This window comes from Polyergus mexicanus, unplaced genomic scaffold (assembly GCF_030449975.1).
Source record: "Polyergus mexicanus isolate NDT 795.1 unplaced genomic scaffold, iyPolMexi1.0 SCAF_19, whole genome shotgun sequence".
NCBI classification, from domain to species: domain Eukaryota; kingdom Metazoa; phylum Arthropoda; class Insecta; order Hymenoptera; family Formicidae; genus Polyergus; species Polyergus mexicanus.
Genome location: NW_027223339.1, coordinates 5,519,135 through 5,539,642, shown reverse-complemented (window position 1 = coordinate 5,539,642; position 20,508 = coordinate 5,519,135). Strand labels below are relative to the sequence as shown.

At 34.4% G+C, this 20,508-nt stretch overlaps 1 protein-coding gene across 30 annotated transcripts in view; it reads left to right on the top strand.

Moving 5' to 3' along the window:
- LOC138941526 (CUGBP Elav-like family member 1) overlaps positions 1-20,508 on the top strand; it is a 495,676-nt gene that overhangs the window by 427,795 nt on the left and 47,373 nt on the right. For all 30 annotated transcript variants that reach the window (XM_070311285.1, XM_070311298.1, XM_070311293.1 and 27 more), the window contains one exon: positions 609-657. In XM_070311285.1, the coding sequence (XP_070167386.1) occupies positions 609-657 (49 nt within the window). The remainder of the gene's footprint in view (positions 1-608; positions 658-20,508) is intronic.

Below are 20,508 nucleotides of genomic sequence, written 5' to 3'. Positions count from 1 at the left end.
CAATAAAATATTATTTAATTAATATCAGATAAACTCTAATAGAATAAATTTATGATTAAATATCTGTATATTTAATGCTGATAACTAATATATATATTTTAAAGAAAAAATATTACATAAAAATTTAATTAAAGAGATATCGATTCCGTACTGTTTAGAAACACATTCATCGCGCATAAGAAGAGATGAATCTTTTTCTCATATCATGGTGCAGATTCGGAAATATCACGCTGCATCAATATAGATACATATTTGTATCGACAATACGGCGTTCTGTAATATAGGAAATTCCGGCTTTATATCGCACTTGATTTTCGGTCTCGTGCACGCGAAATAGGAAAGAATCCTTAGAATAAAATCGGGCGCAATCGCCTCTATGTAAGTACGAACGAATTGCAAGCCGCGTGGAAAACGGCTTCCCGTTCTTGAATATTTCAAAAAGCGCGAAACGAACTTTACATCCGAACCTCGCGCTCTCTAACGTCGACGCGATATCTTATCAATAATAAATGTCACTTTTATTACGCCCGGACGCTTTCGAAGCGCCGATGATAAGGTCAGGCCAGTGCAGAAACGTAGACTATATCGTTTATTCTTTTTATTTCCAGATGCGCCATCCGATCCAGATGAAGCCAGCTGACAGCGAGAATCGGAACGGTGAGTGAAAATTTTAATTATTTTGACGGAACATCATCTCTGGTAATACACGTTGGATTCTGCGCTAAAAATAAAAATGATGATATCGAATTCACTTTTGAAGAAAAGAATTTTGAATTTTTGCTATATGCACAAAGCGAGCTATAAAAATTTACGTAATAATAGATCCACAAGTTTTATTAGAAGCTCGCTAACTCAAATTTTCGTATGTATTTAATAATAGTTTTAATAAGAAATACGAAACCTTTCATAAAACGTCTAGTATAATAAGATGCGCCGAGTAATATACCATCTCTTTTAATGGTTGCTCGATCATTTCGAAGTTCTGGCACAGTTAAGAAAGGAATTCTGCGTAAAGTGGCATGAGACGGTATAACAAGCGAAAGAGAAGACAATAATACCGGTCGCGAAAGTAAACTTAACTCTCTCCGCGTCACAACCTCGATGGAAAATGCAGTTCAAAGCACGTTCATTAAATGCTAATTAATTGGCCGAATTGAGAGGGCTTGTCAAGATTGCACAGTCAAAGAAGACATAATCGAGCTGCGAAGTACTAAATGATAGGACGTTAAGATCAGCCAGAAGAATTGGCAGAGGATTAGGAGAAGTGAACAAATTTTGTCAATAATATACATATTGTATATAAAGACCAGAACGACGAACAATCAATTCGCTCGCAGATTCTTACGCGAAGCATCTTCTTCCTTTTTATTTTCTCTTACTTTCTTTAAACGCCCTTCCTTTTTATTTTCACCCACGAATTTACTTGTTCAGTGTTGCATAGTTTGCAAATATAATAGAATGATTTTATTCTGATATGAAAGTGAAAATTACTAAGCATATTAATAACGGTTTTTTTCTTAAAACATAATTGTGTTATAGAAATAATTTCAAATATCTTTCTGTATGCTACAAATTTAAATCTGACATTTAAAGTAAATTATAATAATTTAATACATGTCATTATCATAATGTTTATTAAGAGTATCGAGATATAATTATTAAAACAATAGGACGAAGATTATCATTTTTCTAAATACACAATGGTTCCTGTAGCAGATTTTACTTTGAAATATTCTAATTTCTTCCATCACATACCTATCGGAAAGGCACTGTGTAAAAATTTGAAAACATCGAAAAGCATATGAAATGGTACTGCGAATACCAGCAGGAGAGTCAACGGACGCGGCAAAACGCGCGATTTTTTTTATGGATAACTGCGCCGCGTTAGCAATAAAAATCCAACTACCGGCTGGACGGGGGTGTAACGTAGAACGTATATAAAACCGGGCACGTCGGTGGAACGACGCAAAACGAATGCTAATGAAATATTAACGACACCCGTCACGTGCTACGCTTGGCTGGACTGCTCGCTGTTTCTCTTTCCTCTCCCTCTTTTTCTCTGTTTCTGTTTCTCCTTTCTCTCTTCGTTTTTTTACTCATCCCGTTTTTCTTTTTTTCTCTTTTTTATTTCGTACCGTATACGAACTTTCGGGGAGAGAATGTTCGTACGGGGGGTGGTTTTTACATCGAGATGCAACGCCGTTTTGGGCGTCGTAGCGACGCTGTGTGCAAATGACGTGCCAAATTGTAATCACGCCAAGATTCAAGCGGCTTTACACCTTGCGTTTAGCCCGCGCTAACCGAAACCTGATTCTGACACTTTGTTTGTCGGGCTTGCGCAGTTGCGCGAACAAGATCCTAGATCAAGTAACCGCGTTACATGGACCGACGCTCGATCCTGTTTACCAGCAGTTAGGCATTAAATAGAAGTTACTTCGTTGGTTAACCATTCGATCGCGACAGCTTCACAGTTGAACCAACTTTAATTTTTCAATCGTGTTAGCAAAGATAATTCTGAATCGCGGATATGAATGCGGGAAAAAGGAACTAAATCAATAAGTAAAAGGAAAGCTTGTAAACAATTTTTCAAACTTTTTAGCAATCTTAAAAAGTATTTTTTTTTTTTGCAGTCCAAGAAGAGATCTAAAATATATAAAATAATAACGTAGTTTCTTGTTGAATAGAATAACAACAAAAGGCAACGCGATATTCAATATAAATTTGCTATTAATTTATTTGAAAGGATTATATCATCGTTCAGTGAAAAAGTCATTTATAGTAAAATATATATAATATAATTCTATTGAAAAAGGCGATTTATGAATATGAACTGATAATAATGAAGTGCAAAAAAATTGGCTTTAGAAAAAGATATATATTTAGTATATTTTTATTGCGCGTTAGTCTAACTTTTATTTATATTGCAATAATCAAAGACTATAATTTAATATAAATTTATATATGTGCTATAATTAGATATAAGTTTATACATGTATTTGTAATCAACCATAAAAATCCAATCTAAGCTATTAGTGATATTTTTATGAAAAGTTTCTAAATTGTAGGATATAATAACAGTATTGTCGCTATAGATAAAAAATTTAAAACAAGTATAACGATTATAAGAATTAAAACAGCGTATTAAATAGAGAAACAGAGAGGGAGAGAGAGAGAGAGAGAGAGATGTAATAATAAAAAATATACAACTGGATAATATTCGGAATATTATGGCGTCTAAAAAAATATAATGCAGAGTGAAGATAAAAATGAAAAATTTATTGTGACTATATATCACAATAATAGTCAACAAATTAATGCTGTTGGTCGCACTTTTCGGACTAGTTTAAAAAAATATTTTAACAAGTATCCTCTCATTTGCTTATCAAAATAATTACTTAGATAGAAAGATATAATTATTATAATCGTTTTTCATAATCGTATATCTTATCTCAATTGCCACTGTTAAACGGCGAAATCTCATTTTATTTATAGCGTAAGCGAAGTCGAGGGTACGAACGGGGGTACGAGTGCATAGTATTCGTGGTTGTATATAAAAATGAATAGATACGACGTGGTGTAATCAAAACCGAGATCAGGCTATTCGTAACCGCGCACACGTGCAATACGGAAAAAGATTTTTTCATATGGGATGCGGGACGTGTACGCGGCGACCGCCATGAATAGTGCCGTTGTGGCTACATGCAAATCCTAGTAAAACGAGAAAATAGTAAACAAGAAGAGAAAGAGAGAGAGCAAAAGTGGTTATCCGGTATCAAAGTATTATACAATAGTTGCTTTGTCGTTAGACGAATCCTATAAATGCGCTACATCTGATGTAGGTCGAATTTGGATAAAACAACTCCAAGCTCAAGTGTATAAAGCGCAAGATTAGTCGAATATGAAACTTACTTTCTTGCACAACATGCAGAGATATGGTGTATCCTATACGTATACAAGTGCATTGGCAGCATTATATAATCAAATCGCTTTACCGTCAATTGCTGAAGTATTATTGTTAAAAGGATTAGAGTATTCGATATTTGTCGATCAGTTTGGATTTATGAATAACTTTTCATGGGGAAAAAAAAAAACATATTGAATAGTAGCTATTATTAAAAATGTCTTAATAATTTATATTGTTTATAAAATTAATTTATGGATACGCAATATGTAAATATGTCTTTGCTTTGCTTCCTAAATCAAATTTTCAATTATCCTTGTATTGATAAATTTTCAATTATATTTAGTCTCAAGGTAGACAATCATATATATGAGCAAAGCTTAAATATTTAAAGATTTAATCTAGTATAGATAATTCAGGCTGATGTCCCTGAATTTTTTAAATAAATTAATAAACAAACAGTTGTAACGATCGTACAAACGGTGATTCTTACTTGATAAAATTTTTCGCTCCTTATCTAACGCAACTCGAACAGAGTATTGTTCCGTAAGATAAAAGTTTTATTTGAGATGTTATAGTCAAAGTTTTTTTTTTCTATTGTTCTACATTTACGGCTAATCTAACAATAGAAGAAACCACTGAATAGAAAACAAATCTTATTTCTTATCCTATAATTATTCTCGTCAATGACGTAGCAATGGATGAACGATTTTAGCAGCGTTTCCGCCGGGATGCACGCCGATCAAGGGACCTCTGTCAAGCACGACAGTCCAACAAAAAGAAGAGCGACGAGAGTGAAAGCTTTATTTATATCCGTGACATTCTGTTTATTTTGGCTGACAGACTGGTGGCTCGCTCCGGGCTCTAACTGGTAACAAGCTTTAGCTGACTTGTCTTCCCTTCGAGTTCCATTCTATCCCGACATTGCTTCGGTCCGATTATGTCACGTCTTAACGGATGATATGAGAGAGATTAGCAGTTAAATTAATTGCCGATTTCGTAGGAACAATTATCGTACGTTAACAATAGAGTTGCACATCGTACATTATAGTAACATACATATTAGTAATTATTTCACTTTTCAAAAATGGATAATTTTAAAACTCATGATTTTTAAACTTATCGATTCAGCGGATTAAACACTTTTTAAAATTTCAAAGAAGAGCAAAATTTACTTTTAGTCGGATAAGTTTAAAGTTCATCCTATTTGAAATCTTATCGTTAGCAAATACGCGTTTAATTTATATCATTTTTAATTTTTTTATGCCTTGATTGACATTTTATGTCATTCATTACTCTTTCGATGAATGATTAATAATTTGTTTGGATTGAGTGGAATTTGAGCCGACATATTTTTTTATTGTCGAGATGATGGACGTAACACGTATTGTTGAGCTTTGTACGGTTATCTAATTGGAAACCTTTTTCATGTTATTCATTCATTTCGTGCAATCTAATATGATTCGTTCATCGATAATTCTATTTTTGAACTCGAGTGTAGACATACATTAATCAGCAAAGTTACATTTTTTATAAAGTGAAGTTTATCGAGAACTCATTGAGAAAATAGCAGTTCTGCAGTTCAAGTTTGATATTACATCGTAGTAATGAAATTTATATCATTGTCACACATTCAGCTTATACTTATTCACGTTGATTTATGTTATTCACGATCCGTAGCTATTGAATATTACATGAATCATCTTTCACATACGAAGCTAAATGTTTGTTATATAACCATAAATTATAGGAAATATCGTTGCTACGAACTATCTTTCCGACAATGCCAATTATGTCGTGAGTTCATTTTCTTAAAAAAAAAAAAAAAAAAAAAAAAAATAATTGATTGCATCTCGAGAGAAAAATTAAAAGTATGCAATAAAGACGAAAATGTTATAAAAAAATAAAAATATGAATAACCAAAATTAAAATATACAATAAACGCAAAGATGATATAAAAAATGAAAATGCAATAAATGCGAAGATGGTATAAACAAAATCAAAATATGCAGTAAATGCTAAGATGGTATAAAAAAAAATTAAATTATGCAATAAATGCGAATTTGACATCAGAATACTTTAATGTGATTACGTTCTTTCATTTGACCGACTTCGTATTGGCGAACTCTCACGATCTTCGATCGTATCAATCGGAGGGAAATAAATTACGAGCGGCTGGCTTCACGAAGTAAGTAGCGCATCGAAAATTGCATAGCATGTTCCGAGGAGGAACGTTCCTATAATCGGGGAAAATAGCGACACGGAGCGAAAGCGAAGAGAGCGGTTAGTCTTGCGCCGCAACCATCAGTGATAAGCTCTCTATCTTATCGGACAAAAGCCCGGTGAGTCAGCGATAGCGATTCACGTAAGCAAGACACGTACCTGCCATAATCGTACATCGTCTTTCGTCTCAGTCGAATACCTTATCTATTGTTTATCGCGTCTACAGACAAAAACCCCGTATGGCGAAACGGATGCGGCGCGACGTTTTGCATTTGCAGCGACGGCAGCGATTCTCGATGGCGGGAATCATATTAGCATGCGAAATACGCGAAGCGTACTCGTGCACTTTGGCCGTTCGCAGAATTTTCGCTTCGTCACTATACTCGTAGGCAGCGATACTTTTTTTTTTTTTTTTTTAATTTCACGAAATACTTCATAAAGAAGTTATGCATACTTTATATGCAAATCATATATCGATTATCGATATGATATGGTATGTGATATGATGATGTTGAAAAATTGTCGACAGCGTCGCTACTTATTAGCACATTTAATAAATTATTTTATACAATATAAAACGCGATTAATCAAAGTTAAAATACAATTAGAAGGCATCTAATATATATTTTTTTATGCACGCTCAATCAATACTAACTAATTTTTAATTGGTAATCTTTTAACATTTTTATCGTGACATCGTTAATAACACTATTTTTACAATCGCGCCAGAAATAATACGCTTGTTATAATATCAAATTATTGACGTACATTAAAGAGCAAGCTCTCACATCTTTATATAATTCGGAATAATACAAAATATTCTGTGTATACGTATCGAACACAAGCACAAAAGTTTTCGAACGGAGACAACTCTGTTGTCAGGAAACGAACACGGGAATCTTCCTGTTGAAATGGAGAGTACTCTCGGAGATAGCATCGATATTACATACAAGAGCAAATCATATTTCGGTCACTGAGTGATGGTAGCACAGTCTTCTCGAATCGACCCTTTTCGCGATGCTTTGTTTTCCTTCGACGAAAAGCCGATGGAGCGTGCACAGGCTTGAGAATCTTATCGGCGCGTGCCACGTAACGCGGCCAGACGCGAGCAATATTTTTAAGCCTTTCGAGATAACGCCTTCGGAACTTGCACAACGAACCGATTCTCTCCAACGACTGATTTTAAACATGACCGCGTCCTCGAACGTGTTCCTATATTCTACGCACTATACGCGACCGATAAACATCCGGCGAATCGACGTTTCTATTTGCAAAGGAGTGATTGTTGCGACACGTATCAAAGGGAGAACCGAATGGAGCTTATAACACGCTTTGTTCTCCCTTGTCGCTGACAATGAAACTTCTCGCGATATCGATTCCAAGTGAAGGCATAACGTCATAGCTTTTAATAGATTTCCAACCCAAAACATTTTCTCTTTCTCTTTCTCTCTTTAGTAACATTTTTTATATAAAATTAAAATATCCTAAAATTTTTATGGGATAAGAAAAGATAAATTAACGAATAATATTCTGTTTACTGAAAATTAGATACAAATTAAACTCGAAATGACGTAATAGTAATTAATTTTATATTACACAAATACAAAAATATATAATACAGCTTAATATTAATATCAATGTAATATTTCGTATTCAAATATATAACGAATCTATAATTAAACAAGCATGGAAACAAAAATTAAATAGATGTATCTTAATATCGGTATCAAACAATATATAACCTTCCGTATTTAAACATGTAATCAATTTATAATTAAATATTAATAAAAACTTAGAGTAAAATTTTGTTCCGAAAAAACCGAAACTTTCACGAATAATTTTCGATGAATATGCTCTGGGAGAACGTTAGAATAAAATTGGTAGGTAAATCAGGTACGTTTTGTTGAATTTTCACTAGAAATATGAAGACAACTTTTCGACATATATAATAAATATATTCATTCGTATATAATTTGTGTAATTTTCTTTCCTTACATAAATAAAATGTATGATGGAGAGAAATATTTAAAAAAATTGCAAGTTCTTTCATATTCACGTTTATTGTACCGCGCACATAAACTCTCTACTAAAAAAAAACTATTTATCTTTGGGTATATCATTAGTAACGATTTCAAAATCATATTTTGCTAATTAAAAAATGAATAAATTATCATTCTTTGATATGAAATTGTTAAGAATGAACTGGATAAACCAGATCAATAATAATATTAAACCTTATTTACAACTTTAATGCATAAAGTATCCATTAAAAATATACAAATAAAACTTAGTATAATTTACGGTTTTTAATATATATATATTATTATATGAAGAAAATATGAAAAACAATATTTTTATAATAACACTCTAATTTGCTATGCTAAAAGCATTGTTCTCTGGTTTTTTCATGAAAAGAATATAAACACTTCTATTCAACTTGACATATAAAGATTAATTCATTTTATAAGAGAAAAAAGAAAGGATTACTAATTTTTTGGCTACTCGTGCGATAAAATATGGCTGCTTTTTAATTGCCATTGTTTTACCTTTGGATCCGTTCATTGATTGCTACAAAACGATGTAACGGTTAGTGTGGCATAGTTGAAAATAGAATTTCTATGTTGAAATATTCTCTCATTGTTCGACTGTTGCTTTTCGAGGTTCTTTGGACAGTTTTACCGGTTGCCTCGGCCGCTTTGAAGTTTCCTGAACGCTTCGGTAGAACGGCACGTATAGCGGCCGTTGATCCGGCGCTAAAGAGACTCTATTTGGATATTTGAATATGCATAAAGCGAATGCACAAAATACTGGAAAGTAGATCACGAGGATCGCCGAATAAATAGAATCCACTTCGGCAAGCTCGAGCCACGACTTCGAATCGAAGTTTGTGCGCGGTGTAGTATACTTGGCGAGATTAATACGTAGCGAAAAGTTAATTATTTAGAATGTGCTTGAGCGTGATTAAACTTGAAATATTTATGTTTAATGTACACACTATGATCCTACAGTCGACAAAATATTTTGCGAGAAACATTCGCGTTTTGTATTAAGTAAACTTGGAATTTTTTATTAACCAAAATTTGCTTCCAAAGTCTTAAAGAGTGTAATTAAAATTATGTTTATAGACGTATCTGTTTCAATTTATTATTAATTTTTTTTAACAAATAATGTATCCCAGAAAAATTAAGTTATAACAAACAGTAGTTTTACACTTTTTCTTTACATTTTCATATGTTTATTTTATCCGTATAGGATTGAACGCTTTTTCTCCATTATAACATAATTTTAAGATTATTTCTGTATTTTAAAGGATATATGTATACGTTGTTATAGAATACTTGCCCAAATTTTTAATATATTCAACGATGAACCTAAGATTGTGTGTGTGAGTCCATTCTAATATTGTAAATTAGAAAATTACAATGTTTCTTTCTGCCTTCGAAAAATGTCATCTTAAATTTATTAAAATAAATTAAATTTATTATTTTGAAAAATCTGCGGCTGAAAAGATGCATTCGATATATGTATATTCGGACTATCTCGTATATAAATCTCTGAATGCTGTATACTAAATGCTCTAATGCTCTATATTGTAACGATAAATTTAGCGGGTTGTGTCTTTCGAGATAATACGCGTCAATGCATTTGGCGATGCGAGTGCACATCGGGAACCCGTTTGAATCCGTATAACGGGGCTAATCCAACCGAGCGATTAAAAGCGGCGGTTGTATGCAATGGCGTGACCTATTGCGGACCGACAATGCGTGTCCCCGCATTTATGTTTCGGATATGCGTTTGGCATTCGTTCCGCGCGCGCGGAGAAATATTTTCCCGTTGCCGTAACGTGCGAACACTCACCGCCGTAATGACTCGGACTCGACTCGACCGAAAATGGAATGGGTGAATTCGAACTCTAAATATTCCTCCTGCCGATAAAAACAGACTACAAATTGTCACGCCACGGCGATTTTTTTCTACTATTTTTGACTGTCCAAGCATAGATTATTTTTGTTACACATCCCAAATGTGATCGCGATGCTGCAGCGAACGGGATGTCAAGTCTGTCATCGGAAAGTTTATATTCCGGAGTAAATGTTTTAACAGATGCGAAACATATATTGAAAATATTTTTAAAATATTTTTCAAAGGGAGAGAATGATATATATCCTAAATATATATTTACGTTTTTATATTGTATTATTTTTTTATTATGTACACGTAACAAATATGTCAAACTCTATGCGCTTTTTAACAAGCAATGACTGCGTCACTGCATACACGTATGTTGTTTCAAAAATATTATTCCTCTACGATAGTTGCTGCATTTGAAAGAAGATACCTAAGCATTCTGGGGTTATTCGTAAACACTAGCTGCTTACATTCAATAGAAGCGTAATTGAAGCATGTGTAGGTATACGGCGAAGCAAATGCGCGCGATTTGATTCGATAATAGCTACAAGATAAACAATCGTACGATTCTACTGTCAGCGATTTCCAACAAATGTACATTTAGCGAATAACATGTTTGATTAAAATACATTTGGCATTCGTTCGAGACAAAATACTGGGAAGATGTGAAAACATTTCAATATAAGACATAAGAAATTGGAATTGACGAGATTATTGATTAATTTGAAAAAAAGCCACAAGCGAACATATTACAATTTACGAAAAAAAAAAAAAAAAAAAAAATTATGCTTTCGTTTTATAGAAACGATATTAAATTGATATATTCATGTATTTATCTTAAACAAAGAATATTATCTACATTTATATAGATTCTACGATTCAAACATAATTCGATCATCTACGAATTCTGGAAGTCAAAAACTTTGAAACTTACGAATTTCAAATTTCCAAAGAACTAAAAACTTATTGTGTTAATCTGCGTTAGTTTTGTCTTATGTATTGAATTTTTGCAATATTCTATTTAATAAATTCATATTCTACTTCCCGAGATCAAAGATCAGAGAGGTCAAGAGATCAGAGATTGAGGTTTGCGTGCTCGCTGTAAACGACGGGTATTCGCAAAAGAGGCATGTCTATGCTTGCTTTACAAGTGACTACTGCGTAAGAAAAACAGATGCCTCGAGAATAGGGAGAAACTGTGCAGGTCGATTGGAACCGGGCCAAAGACTTATATATCGCCGCGTCTACCAACACCCACTCCTCCTCGACACTCGCGTTATATTACAACTTGCGCGTTTAACGCCCGCTGCATAATAAAATCATCTCTCATCGGGACACTAAATATCGCTAACCACGAGACTCATGTTCGCCGTCCAACGAATGACAAACATGCTATGCTTTACTAACAAATCATGCCACATTCTTTGAAGTTTTAAGACATAGATTCGATCATCATATACACAAAATCTATATAAAATAAAGAATCGCATCTATAATTAATAACACGTCAACACATTCTCCTTTTTTTTTTTTAAATAAAGTTATCAAAAAAATAAATATCTTTTGCTGAAACGAAAAAAGTAAGCATCCTTATCTCGTTACACGTAGTCTCTATCGAAAAAGCGAGAAACAATTATATGAATCAATATATACGTATGTGTATATGTCGCATTATATTTTTATTCAGAGGAACGCTTTTAATCGTTCGATTTATTTCGCGTATATAAAATTTATTTCGCATAATAATTTTCGTCGATACACGATAAATGTATGCGGGACAGCTTTATTTCTCGTAATCGATCACAATCCTCTTCTGACTAAAGTATTAACTGATTTTATTTATAATACTTGACGCATTTATATTCTCTCAACAATAATCGGCAATTTATGGTAAATAGTGGATATTGACTCTGCGGATAATATATATATTAATATGCCGTAATATTTATATTAAAATTATTTATTTCGACAAAGCTGACATTTAATGTGTTGCGATATTACTTTAGGTATCTATAAAATGTAAAATTAGAAAAATAATATAAATTTTATTAGATAATGCCTTCGATAAAATTCTGAATACTATTTAGATTTTTGCTCATCGTAGTACATGCAAGTTTTTTTAGAAATATTAACTCTAATACGACACTCTAATACGCATACACTTTTTCAAATAATTTGAAAAGTTCTGTCCTTATATTCTCAATAATATTAATATCGATATTGGCCATATTAAGAAAAGATTAAGAGTACTTATCTTTTTTTTATTTGTTAAATCTATAAAATTTGCATATTTTTATATTCAATAGCAATCCGCACATAAAATTAATATTATACAATTTTTTTAGTTTTCTATATCTGTGTATATATGTAAATATTATACACATTACAATAGAGAAAAAGAGCGAGATTTTTACAGAGTTATATGTAAATATATCACATAAAATAGAAAAAGAGAGAGAAAGAAAAGAATAACGATGATGAGATTAAAATATATACGATATTTTAGACTTTCAATTATCACGACAACAGAATCAGCCACGAGCATAAAATGACATTTTTACGCGGTTGACATTTTTGACCCCTTTGCATTAGAAACCATTATTAGAAGAAGCATTTTGTCATATAGCGATTCGTAAAGTAAATCTTTCTCTATTTCTTTTCGATCTTTAAATTTTCGACTTTTTAGATAACCGCGTTTTTGAATCCATCAATCTTTGAAGATTTTTTCATCTCGTAATAAAGAAATTGTATGTTTATATTGAAAATTTCCATTCTCAACGATCTATTTTTAACGGAGATTTCTGAAATTTTCTAACTTCTCAATTATTTATTTCTTTATTTATGGATCTCTGTGGATCTTTGAAGATTTAAATATTTGAGTTAACAAATCTTTTTATTTATAGATAAGAAATGTTAAAATTTTTTTAATGCAATTTTTTTAATTGCTTTCAATCTTTTAACGAGATGTAAGAGCTTGCGATCTTTGTCAGACCTAGAGAAACACAACGTAATCTATTCTTTAGAATAGCCATCTCAAAGCTTCCCTTCAGCTCCCCTTAACGACATTTCGAAGACCAACGATGGCATGAAACTTGCCCGAAGCCGTAATCTTCCTTTATCGAGTGATCGTAAATCCGGGCACGAAATGATCTGAATCTCGATTCCGGGATTTCGTTAACCGATGAGAGGCGTTAAGGATGAGGGACTAATGAAGCAGGTGTTGCCACGAGGAAATAGCGGCGCGAATAACGCGGCAGGAATTCCGGTAACCCAACACTCGTCTACGGCTCTGTTTATCGCGGCTCAACGTCTGTGAAACGCTGCCAAGTACAAAGCGTAGAAGGAACTGCATTCGTTACCGTGACGCGTGCACCACGTAAGGCTGCGGTTGTCGATTACATCACCATCTTACGTCCTCTTTGATCTATTGAGAATTTTCGAATTGCGCATGAAATTGCAATGATTGTGCAAAAACGAACGCATCCATTTGGTAGACACAAGAAATGAAGGATGTAAAAAAAAAAAAAAAATAAGGAAAATCACACAATCGAGAATTCTCGTGAAAATCATTATATAAACATAGAGAACAGCAGAATTACTCGTTTAAAAAAAAATCTCTCTTACTAATAGAAAATAAAAAAATTATCTATTACAGCAAAATAGGAACAGACTTCACAGATTAGGTATAATTATAAGAAGTGCATAATATTAGGATAAACGATGACATTTCCTTATAATCGTACAATGTAACTAGTGACTAGGGACGTTTTCAAGCGTGCGCTTACCATAATGAAGCTCAAAGCGATATATATCCATTCGATTGAAATGGTTTCCAGTCGGACATGCAACCTATTTGCAAGAAATTAATCGCCGACGTTAATATTCACGTCAACGTGTCTCAATGGTATCGTTTACATCGCGACCGTTATGGAATTGGTTTAATGTGAAACGAGGTAGAAAGTATACATAGACGTATATTAGATATGGTATTTGCTATTGCTATTGACTCTGTGACGTGTGTGTAAACACAAATCGTTGGTAATTCAGCGGGAATTAGATGCAGCAATTGCATCGACCAATACTGTTTGTGTAAAACGTCAACATTTCGCATCGATTGCCATACTCGTGATATTTGCATCTCTACTTTCGAGACGAGCTATTTAAAGGACAAAAACAGGTTTTCCTATAAAGTTAAAAGTGTAATGTGCAAATATATGAACATTGAATATAATTGAAGATTCGACAATTTTAGTTTACTGTGAAATGATATATTATCTACTTAAATAATTCGTGCTAACGGTAATGAATTTTAATTTTATATATATATATATATTTGTGTGTAATTAATCTTATTGTTAAAATATATTCCATCGAGAATGTGTGCGAACTATCCTGAAAAAGTCACATTCAGTAATTTGCAAATTATATATATATATATATATATATATATATATATATATATATATGTGTGTAGTGAATTTAAAAAGATAAATCTTTAATCTATATTCTTGATATCATGTTATATCACGATTATATCTGACATAAATATATAATCTAAAGAAATATATATCTATCAAAAAATATATCTATTACAGAAAATATTATAAATCAAAATTTATAATCTCTGCATACAATATAATAAATAAATTTTGCAAGTTTGAAAAGATCACATTTATCAGTTTTGAAAAAATTATATCTATAATGTTATACGCAACGCAATAAATTCATGGGTGACACTAGAAAATTATTGATTAACCAATTGTATCGTGCTATCTAGCTTCTTGCAAAGGAAAAAATATAGTAACCCCTTTATTTCATAAAAGATATCCATTTACTGACCATCAAAAGTTTATATCAAAAATAAATTATATATATACGTAAATGTATTTCTCTCTATCTCTTTTAATAATTCAAATAATATAATATAAATCCTCAGAGATTGACTTTGATTATATATCATTTCTTTTCCGAGAGATAGATACTAGAAATTTTTAAAATCCAATTTTTATTATTTCTTTAATAATTTCTCTACGAAGAGAGAGAGAGAGAGAGAGTTAATCCCGCGATATGTGAAATTGGAATACGAACGAGCGTTCAATTCTTCTTGAGGTGGTCTCACATATATATTCGTCTACACCGACGTGGTAGTCGGGATCGATGAAATCGCAGGAAGTTAGCGTCAGAAATTGAAAGAAGATTTCTCCAAATGTCGGCGGGCACACGCGGTTGCTTGCATACGTGCCGATGCACGCGAGGATTCTCATCGATTACCAGATTAACGACGACCACGACGGCAATAGTATATGCGGGCGCGTATAAATAATGCATCATCGTGTCGTTCGAACGAGACAGCCCACAAATATCCATGATCCACATACGTCGATGGCAGCGATGACTTCGTGGCGCTCGTGGATCGTCCGGTATAGTTATCGTTCAATGCTCGTCTCTTCTACAAGTATTTGTATAAGATGATGTAAGAAAAAATCGCCATTTCCGTCATTTTGATTCCGACACGCGCGCACGCAAATAATATTTTCAATGGAATAAGATCTTTTAAAATTGCACATTGTTTTACAATAAGCTACATAAATAACAATTACAATTGATACAATTAATTAATCAATAATTAAAACGATAATATGAAATTAAAATACGAAATTAAAAAATAAGTTTCTGTAAAAGTAGCAGAAAATTTAAATTTAAAAAAAATTTATGAGAACACAATATTTTTAAAAAATTGAAATAAAAAATTTATCTTAATTGCTCATAAAATAAATTTCTTACGGTAATATTAGTTATTAAGTCTCTACGCATCTTTATCATTTAATTTATAAATATCAGTTCCCTATATATCGCACAATCTAAAATTTTTACATTGCAACTTTGGAATGGAAAAGAGATAAAAAAAGATTTATTTATTTATTTATTTATGATGAAATATTAACAGCGTTTTATATATTACAATATTGTATATTTCATCAATTTAAAAGTATAATTTATCTACATACTTATTTATTTAACCGTATTTAATTAATTAATTAATTAATTATATTTTATTATATAATTGTTATAATTTATTTCTTTTACTTATCTTAGATACTATTACTATAATTATTTTTAACAAATAGAATTTAGAATTGGCTCCTTTTTAAAGTATAATAATAATTATATATTTAGAAATAGTATTCTAAATAGTAAATACGTTATTTCTGGTTCGAATTTAGCTATTTATGCCTTTACTGATACAATTGTTTGCATATATATATATATATATTAATAAATTTTAGTTTTGATTTTTGCGACAGTTTGTAAATTTAATGCATGTGTAAATCCCCTTAAAAAACATTCAGTTTTAGCCATGGATTTACATGGCTTGGATATACATTTCCTGCGTTAAAATTAAATGTTTGTAAATGAAATTCTATTAAAGATATGAAATATAGATATTGAAATATTATATATATATATATATATAATTTTACCAAAGGTTTTATCAATTTTTGCTTTTAACGTGGTAAATATGTAAAACCAAGGCTAAAAATGAATGTTTTCTAAGAGGATTTGCACGTGCATTAAGTTTACGAGCCGCCGCAGAAATAGCACAAATCAAAATTAATTTACGGAGCAACATGGCGCCTAAAAACAGGGTTGTGCTTGATTATTTAATTTATTGATGTTTTCACATAAAACTGAGAAACAACGCGGCGCCTGGCCGCAATGTTTAGCCAATTGTTTATGTTGCACGCACACCACCATACATGTTCGCTTTGTTAGCAAATAACGGCGGTAACGATGACGTATATTTGGCACGAGCAATTCAACACGTTTTAAGATTTACGTTACGCAAAAAGAGAGACGCAAAGTTACATCTTAATATAATTTATCAATAAAAAAATCAGAGGAAAATAATAACCAATTCTGACTTGATGATTTTTATTTTTGCATATACGCTGAATGCGCGAACGATCCTAATAAATATTTGATAAAAGTCGATCTGCGAATTTTTGGCTTTGGTCAAACCTGATCCAGAACAGCAGACGGTTGAGAAACTATTTACCGCGCGGAGCGAGGCGAAAATTTAGGTTTTCCACCAGTTTCGGCAAAAGTTCTCCGATGAGTTCGACGACCGACGGCGCCAACTTCCTCCGGCAACAAAGCGACTACCCGGCCGTCACGGGCAACAAATAAACACCCCCGGGGATTACTCGCGATAATCGACAGTGTTGGTGAGTAATCGAAGTTTGCGACTGTTGGACCCTGAAGCGTTCTCCCGAATAAGAGTGATTAGACACAACGTAATGTTCGCGTTGTATCTCGTTAGCGCTGGAGCTCGTTGTGTTTAATTCGATTAGGATTTTCCTGCGATCGTTGGCTTTTTAATTGCTAGCGAAAGGGTTTACTTAAGGTTATTCTCTATCATTAGCCAAATAATATGTATAAACGTACAAGCTGTTTTAAAATTTTGACGCTCGGCTAACATATTTTTTAATGAATTTAAAATCAATTTTTCTTAAAGTGAACTCGAACTCTTTTTCATTTTTGTGATATTGAATACTTGAAATATCTTAATAATTTTATTTGTATATAAATCACATACAAATATATATAGTAAAGGTCTCTTTGGCATTTCTACTTTCAAAATGTCGCTATCAAACGTAACGATGTACAATTTATAGCATCATTTTGCATATGCATACAGTTCTAAAATACATTTCCCTGGCTACCTCGTGGATTTTTAATTCATGTTATTTTTAAACCCAGAGATCAACTCACGTTATTAACTTGCTCTCAAACATTGCATCGTGCATCGGCTTTATTTGGCGCGCGGATTATCTTTGACGATCGTGTTAACAATTCGCGCGGCCAAACGATTGTGCCGAACAAAATGCCGAAATCCAAGTTGTCGTGTCAAGGACTTTGACGAATTACGCGAAGTCCGTGGACGGATCGTGCAGTTGGATCGATGATGAATTGGAACTGGTCGGACGTGACTGTGGTTGTTCGACGAGCGTGTCACGTCGACGCATCCTCCGCGAGCGGACGAATCGCCAGCACGTGCTTGCGGCGCGGTATCGCGAGCGCTCTTTCGGCGATCCCGGTCACGAACCCGTCGTTTTCGCCATCGGGTGAGATCCCGCGTTTCCGGCTGACTCACACAATTTCCATCACGCACACGTACGACGCGGAACGTATGTACTAGGCCCCGCAAACGTCGCGCTTCGACGACTATTGTTTCACTAGAGTCGCGACTCTACGTCGCGATCGTCCGCAGCTCGTTACGATGCATTACGACGGAATGCCGTAAATTTGCCATTGGCTTTACCGTGATCGAATTGTTGTTTGCTTCGGAGACGAGAATGATTTCGATCGAAAGATCCCAAAAGCGGATTTACTTCTTTTCGATCGAATTTCTGATTTTCGATGTTATTCGAAAAAATGCTACAATTTTCAATACCGCTATCATAATTTTTATTTTATATCTTGGCTAACTTATATAAAGCTAAAAAAAAATATATTTTTTAAAGATATTATTAAAATAATGACACATTTTTAAAACGTTCAAACTCATGTGGCATTTTATGTGTTTTACAAAATATAACAAGATTGGAGAATTCAAACACTAGAACGGAGAATCGAATAAACAAGCAATCGTGGAATTAAATTGACGATCATTAAATTTTTCCTCTCCGTAATTCTTATATCGCGTAATTTCGCACTCGTTGCACCGAAGATAGTTACGTGCAAGTTGCATCGCAAACAGTTGATGAGCACTTTGCTCGTCATTCGTGAAGATTGCGTGCTGCTTCGGAAGCGAATGGAACGGTGCATGAATTATGACAGAGAGAGAGAGAGAGAGAGAGAGAGAGGAGGATAAACTGAGTTCGCTGAATCACTATGGATGGATACCCGAATGAAACATACAGCGGATATCCGGCGAGTTCCAAGGAGATTCCGAGTTATCAAGCGAGAATCGAGTGTATCGCTACCCAGTGGCTATCTCGAGAGAATACAAATTTAATATCAAAATTCAACGGTCTATGATCCTCTATCAATGACTATGAACTGATACTAGACAGAGATGAAACGACTATTGAATCGATAATGGGTGGACATAGAACTAGTATTAAAACGCCTAACAAGTGAATCACAGATCAATATCGGAATTCTCTAATGTTTATCAGACACACCTGTACCGAAAAGACACACGAATCGGTACCAAATAGCTTCTAAGCGGATATCAAACTCGGATATGAAACTGTCAAACTACTGTCAACCAAGTCTAGGTTAATTATCAAAGTATATCATATACTAAATGGAGAATTCTTATCAAGCAAATACTAGATAGACATCGAGTAGATGAGAAACGTGTATTGTATTATATTAAATCGAATATTAGGCGAGAATGTTAATTAGGCACCAACTGGTCATCATTTTCGACTCTACACGTAAATTGACTCGATGGACAGTAGTCTGACAGGTCTGACAGAGAAACATATATGACGAGAGCAAAGGAGAGAGGAGGAATGCACAGTCTCGAAGCCGATGCCAGGCGCGTGGGAGGTAGAGAGACGACAGGGGATTGGCAACGGAGCGTGAGTGACTGTAGTCAAACGTACACGTATACACACTCGTGCGCTCGCACGCCCACACCTACATACGTATATACACGAGGAGGCGGAATGAGTTAGAATGAAAACACCACAAGGAACACCGGGGGGTATCCGCGGCGGCGAATAGGTAGGAGTCACGAGTGCACGCCGCGGTGAGGAGACGAGCGGGCAGAGCGGATGGCAGCGCGAGGCGAGGCGAGGCGAGGCGAGGCATAAGCGAGCCTCGAGAGTCAGCAGCGGCCGGTTCTCTCACTTGTTGAGCGTCGCCGCGGATCGACAAGTCGACGACGACGAGCAGAATCGACGGGCCCGCCGACGGAGACGACGCGGTCGCTCGGCGTTCCGTTTCTTCGCGCGTTGCAGAAATTCTTCTGCGTCCAACGTGAAAAGCGCGCGCGCGAGAGTCGCAAGGGTGGCGAAAGTCATCATCAGGGGGGTTGACACGGCGCGGTGAGTCCGATACGCGTAGGGGGTGGTGCGTGGTGGTGGGGACCGTACACACGCGGTCCGGCCACGTGTGTCGACGCGCGCATCACGGTGGAAGCAAGGTGTGCGCGCGAACGACGGTATGCAACAGTGCGGTATTGTTGCATTATTAATAATAAACGAGAGTTACACGGATGAGATAGAGAACGAGAGAGAGAGCCTTCCCGAGAAGGCGACGCTGTTATTTTTGAGCGGTAGCGGGAGAACTTCCGCCAACCGCACGCAACTGTCGGCAAACGCGTGCCCATCGTGATACGAAGGACCAAGTATCGTATAATATCGTAGTGATGAATTAAAGCAGTGCGACAGTGTAAAGACGACGTTATAAAGCCTTTGAAGTTATCGAACTACTCCGAGTATCGATCGGAGCACGTATCT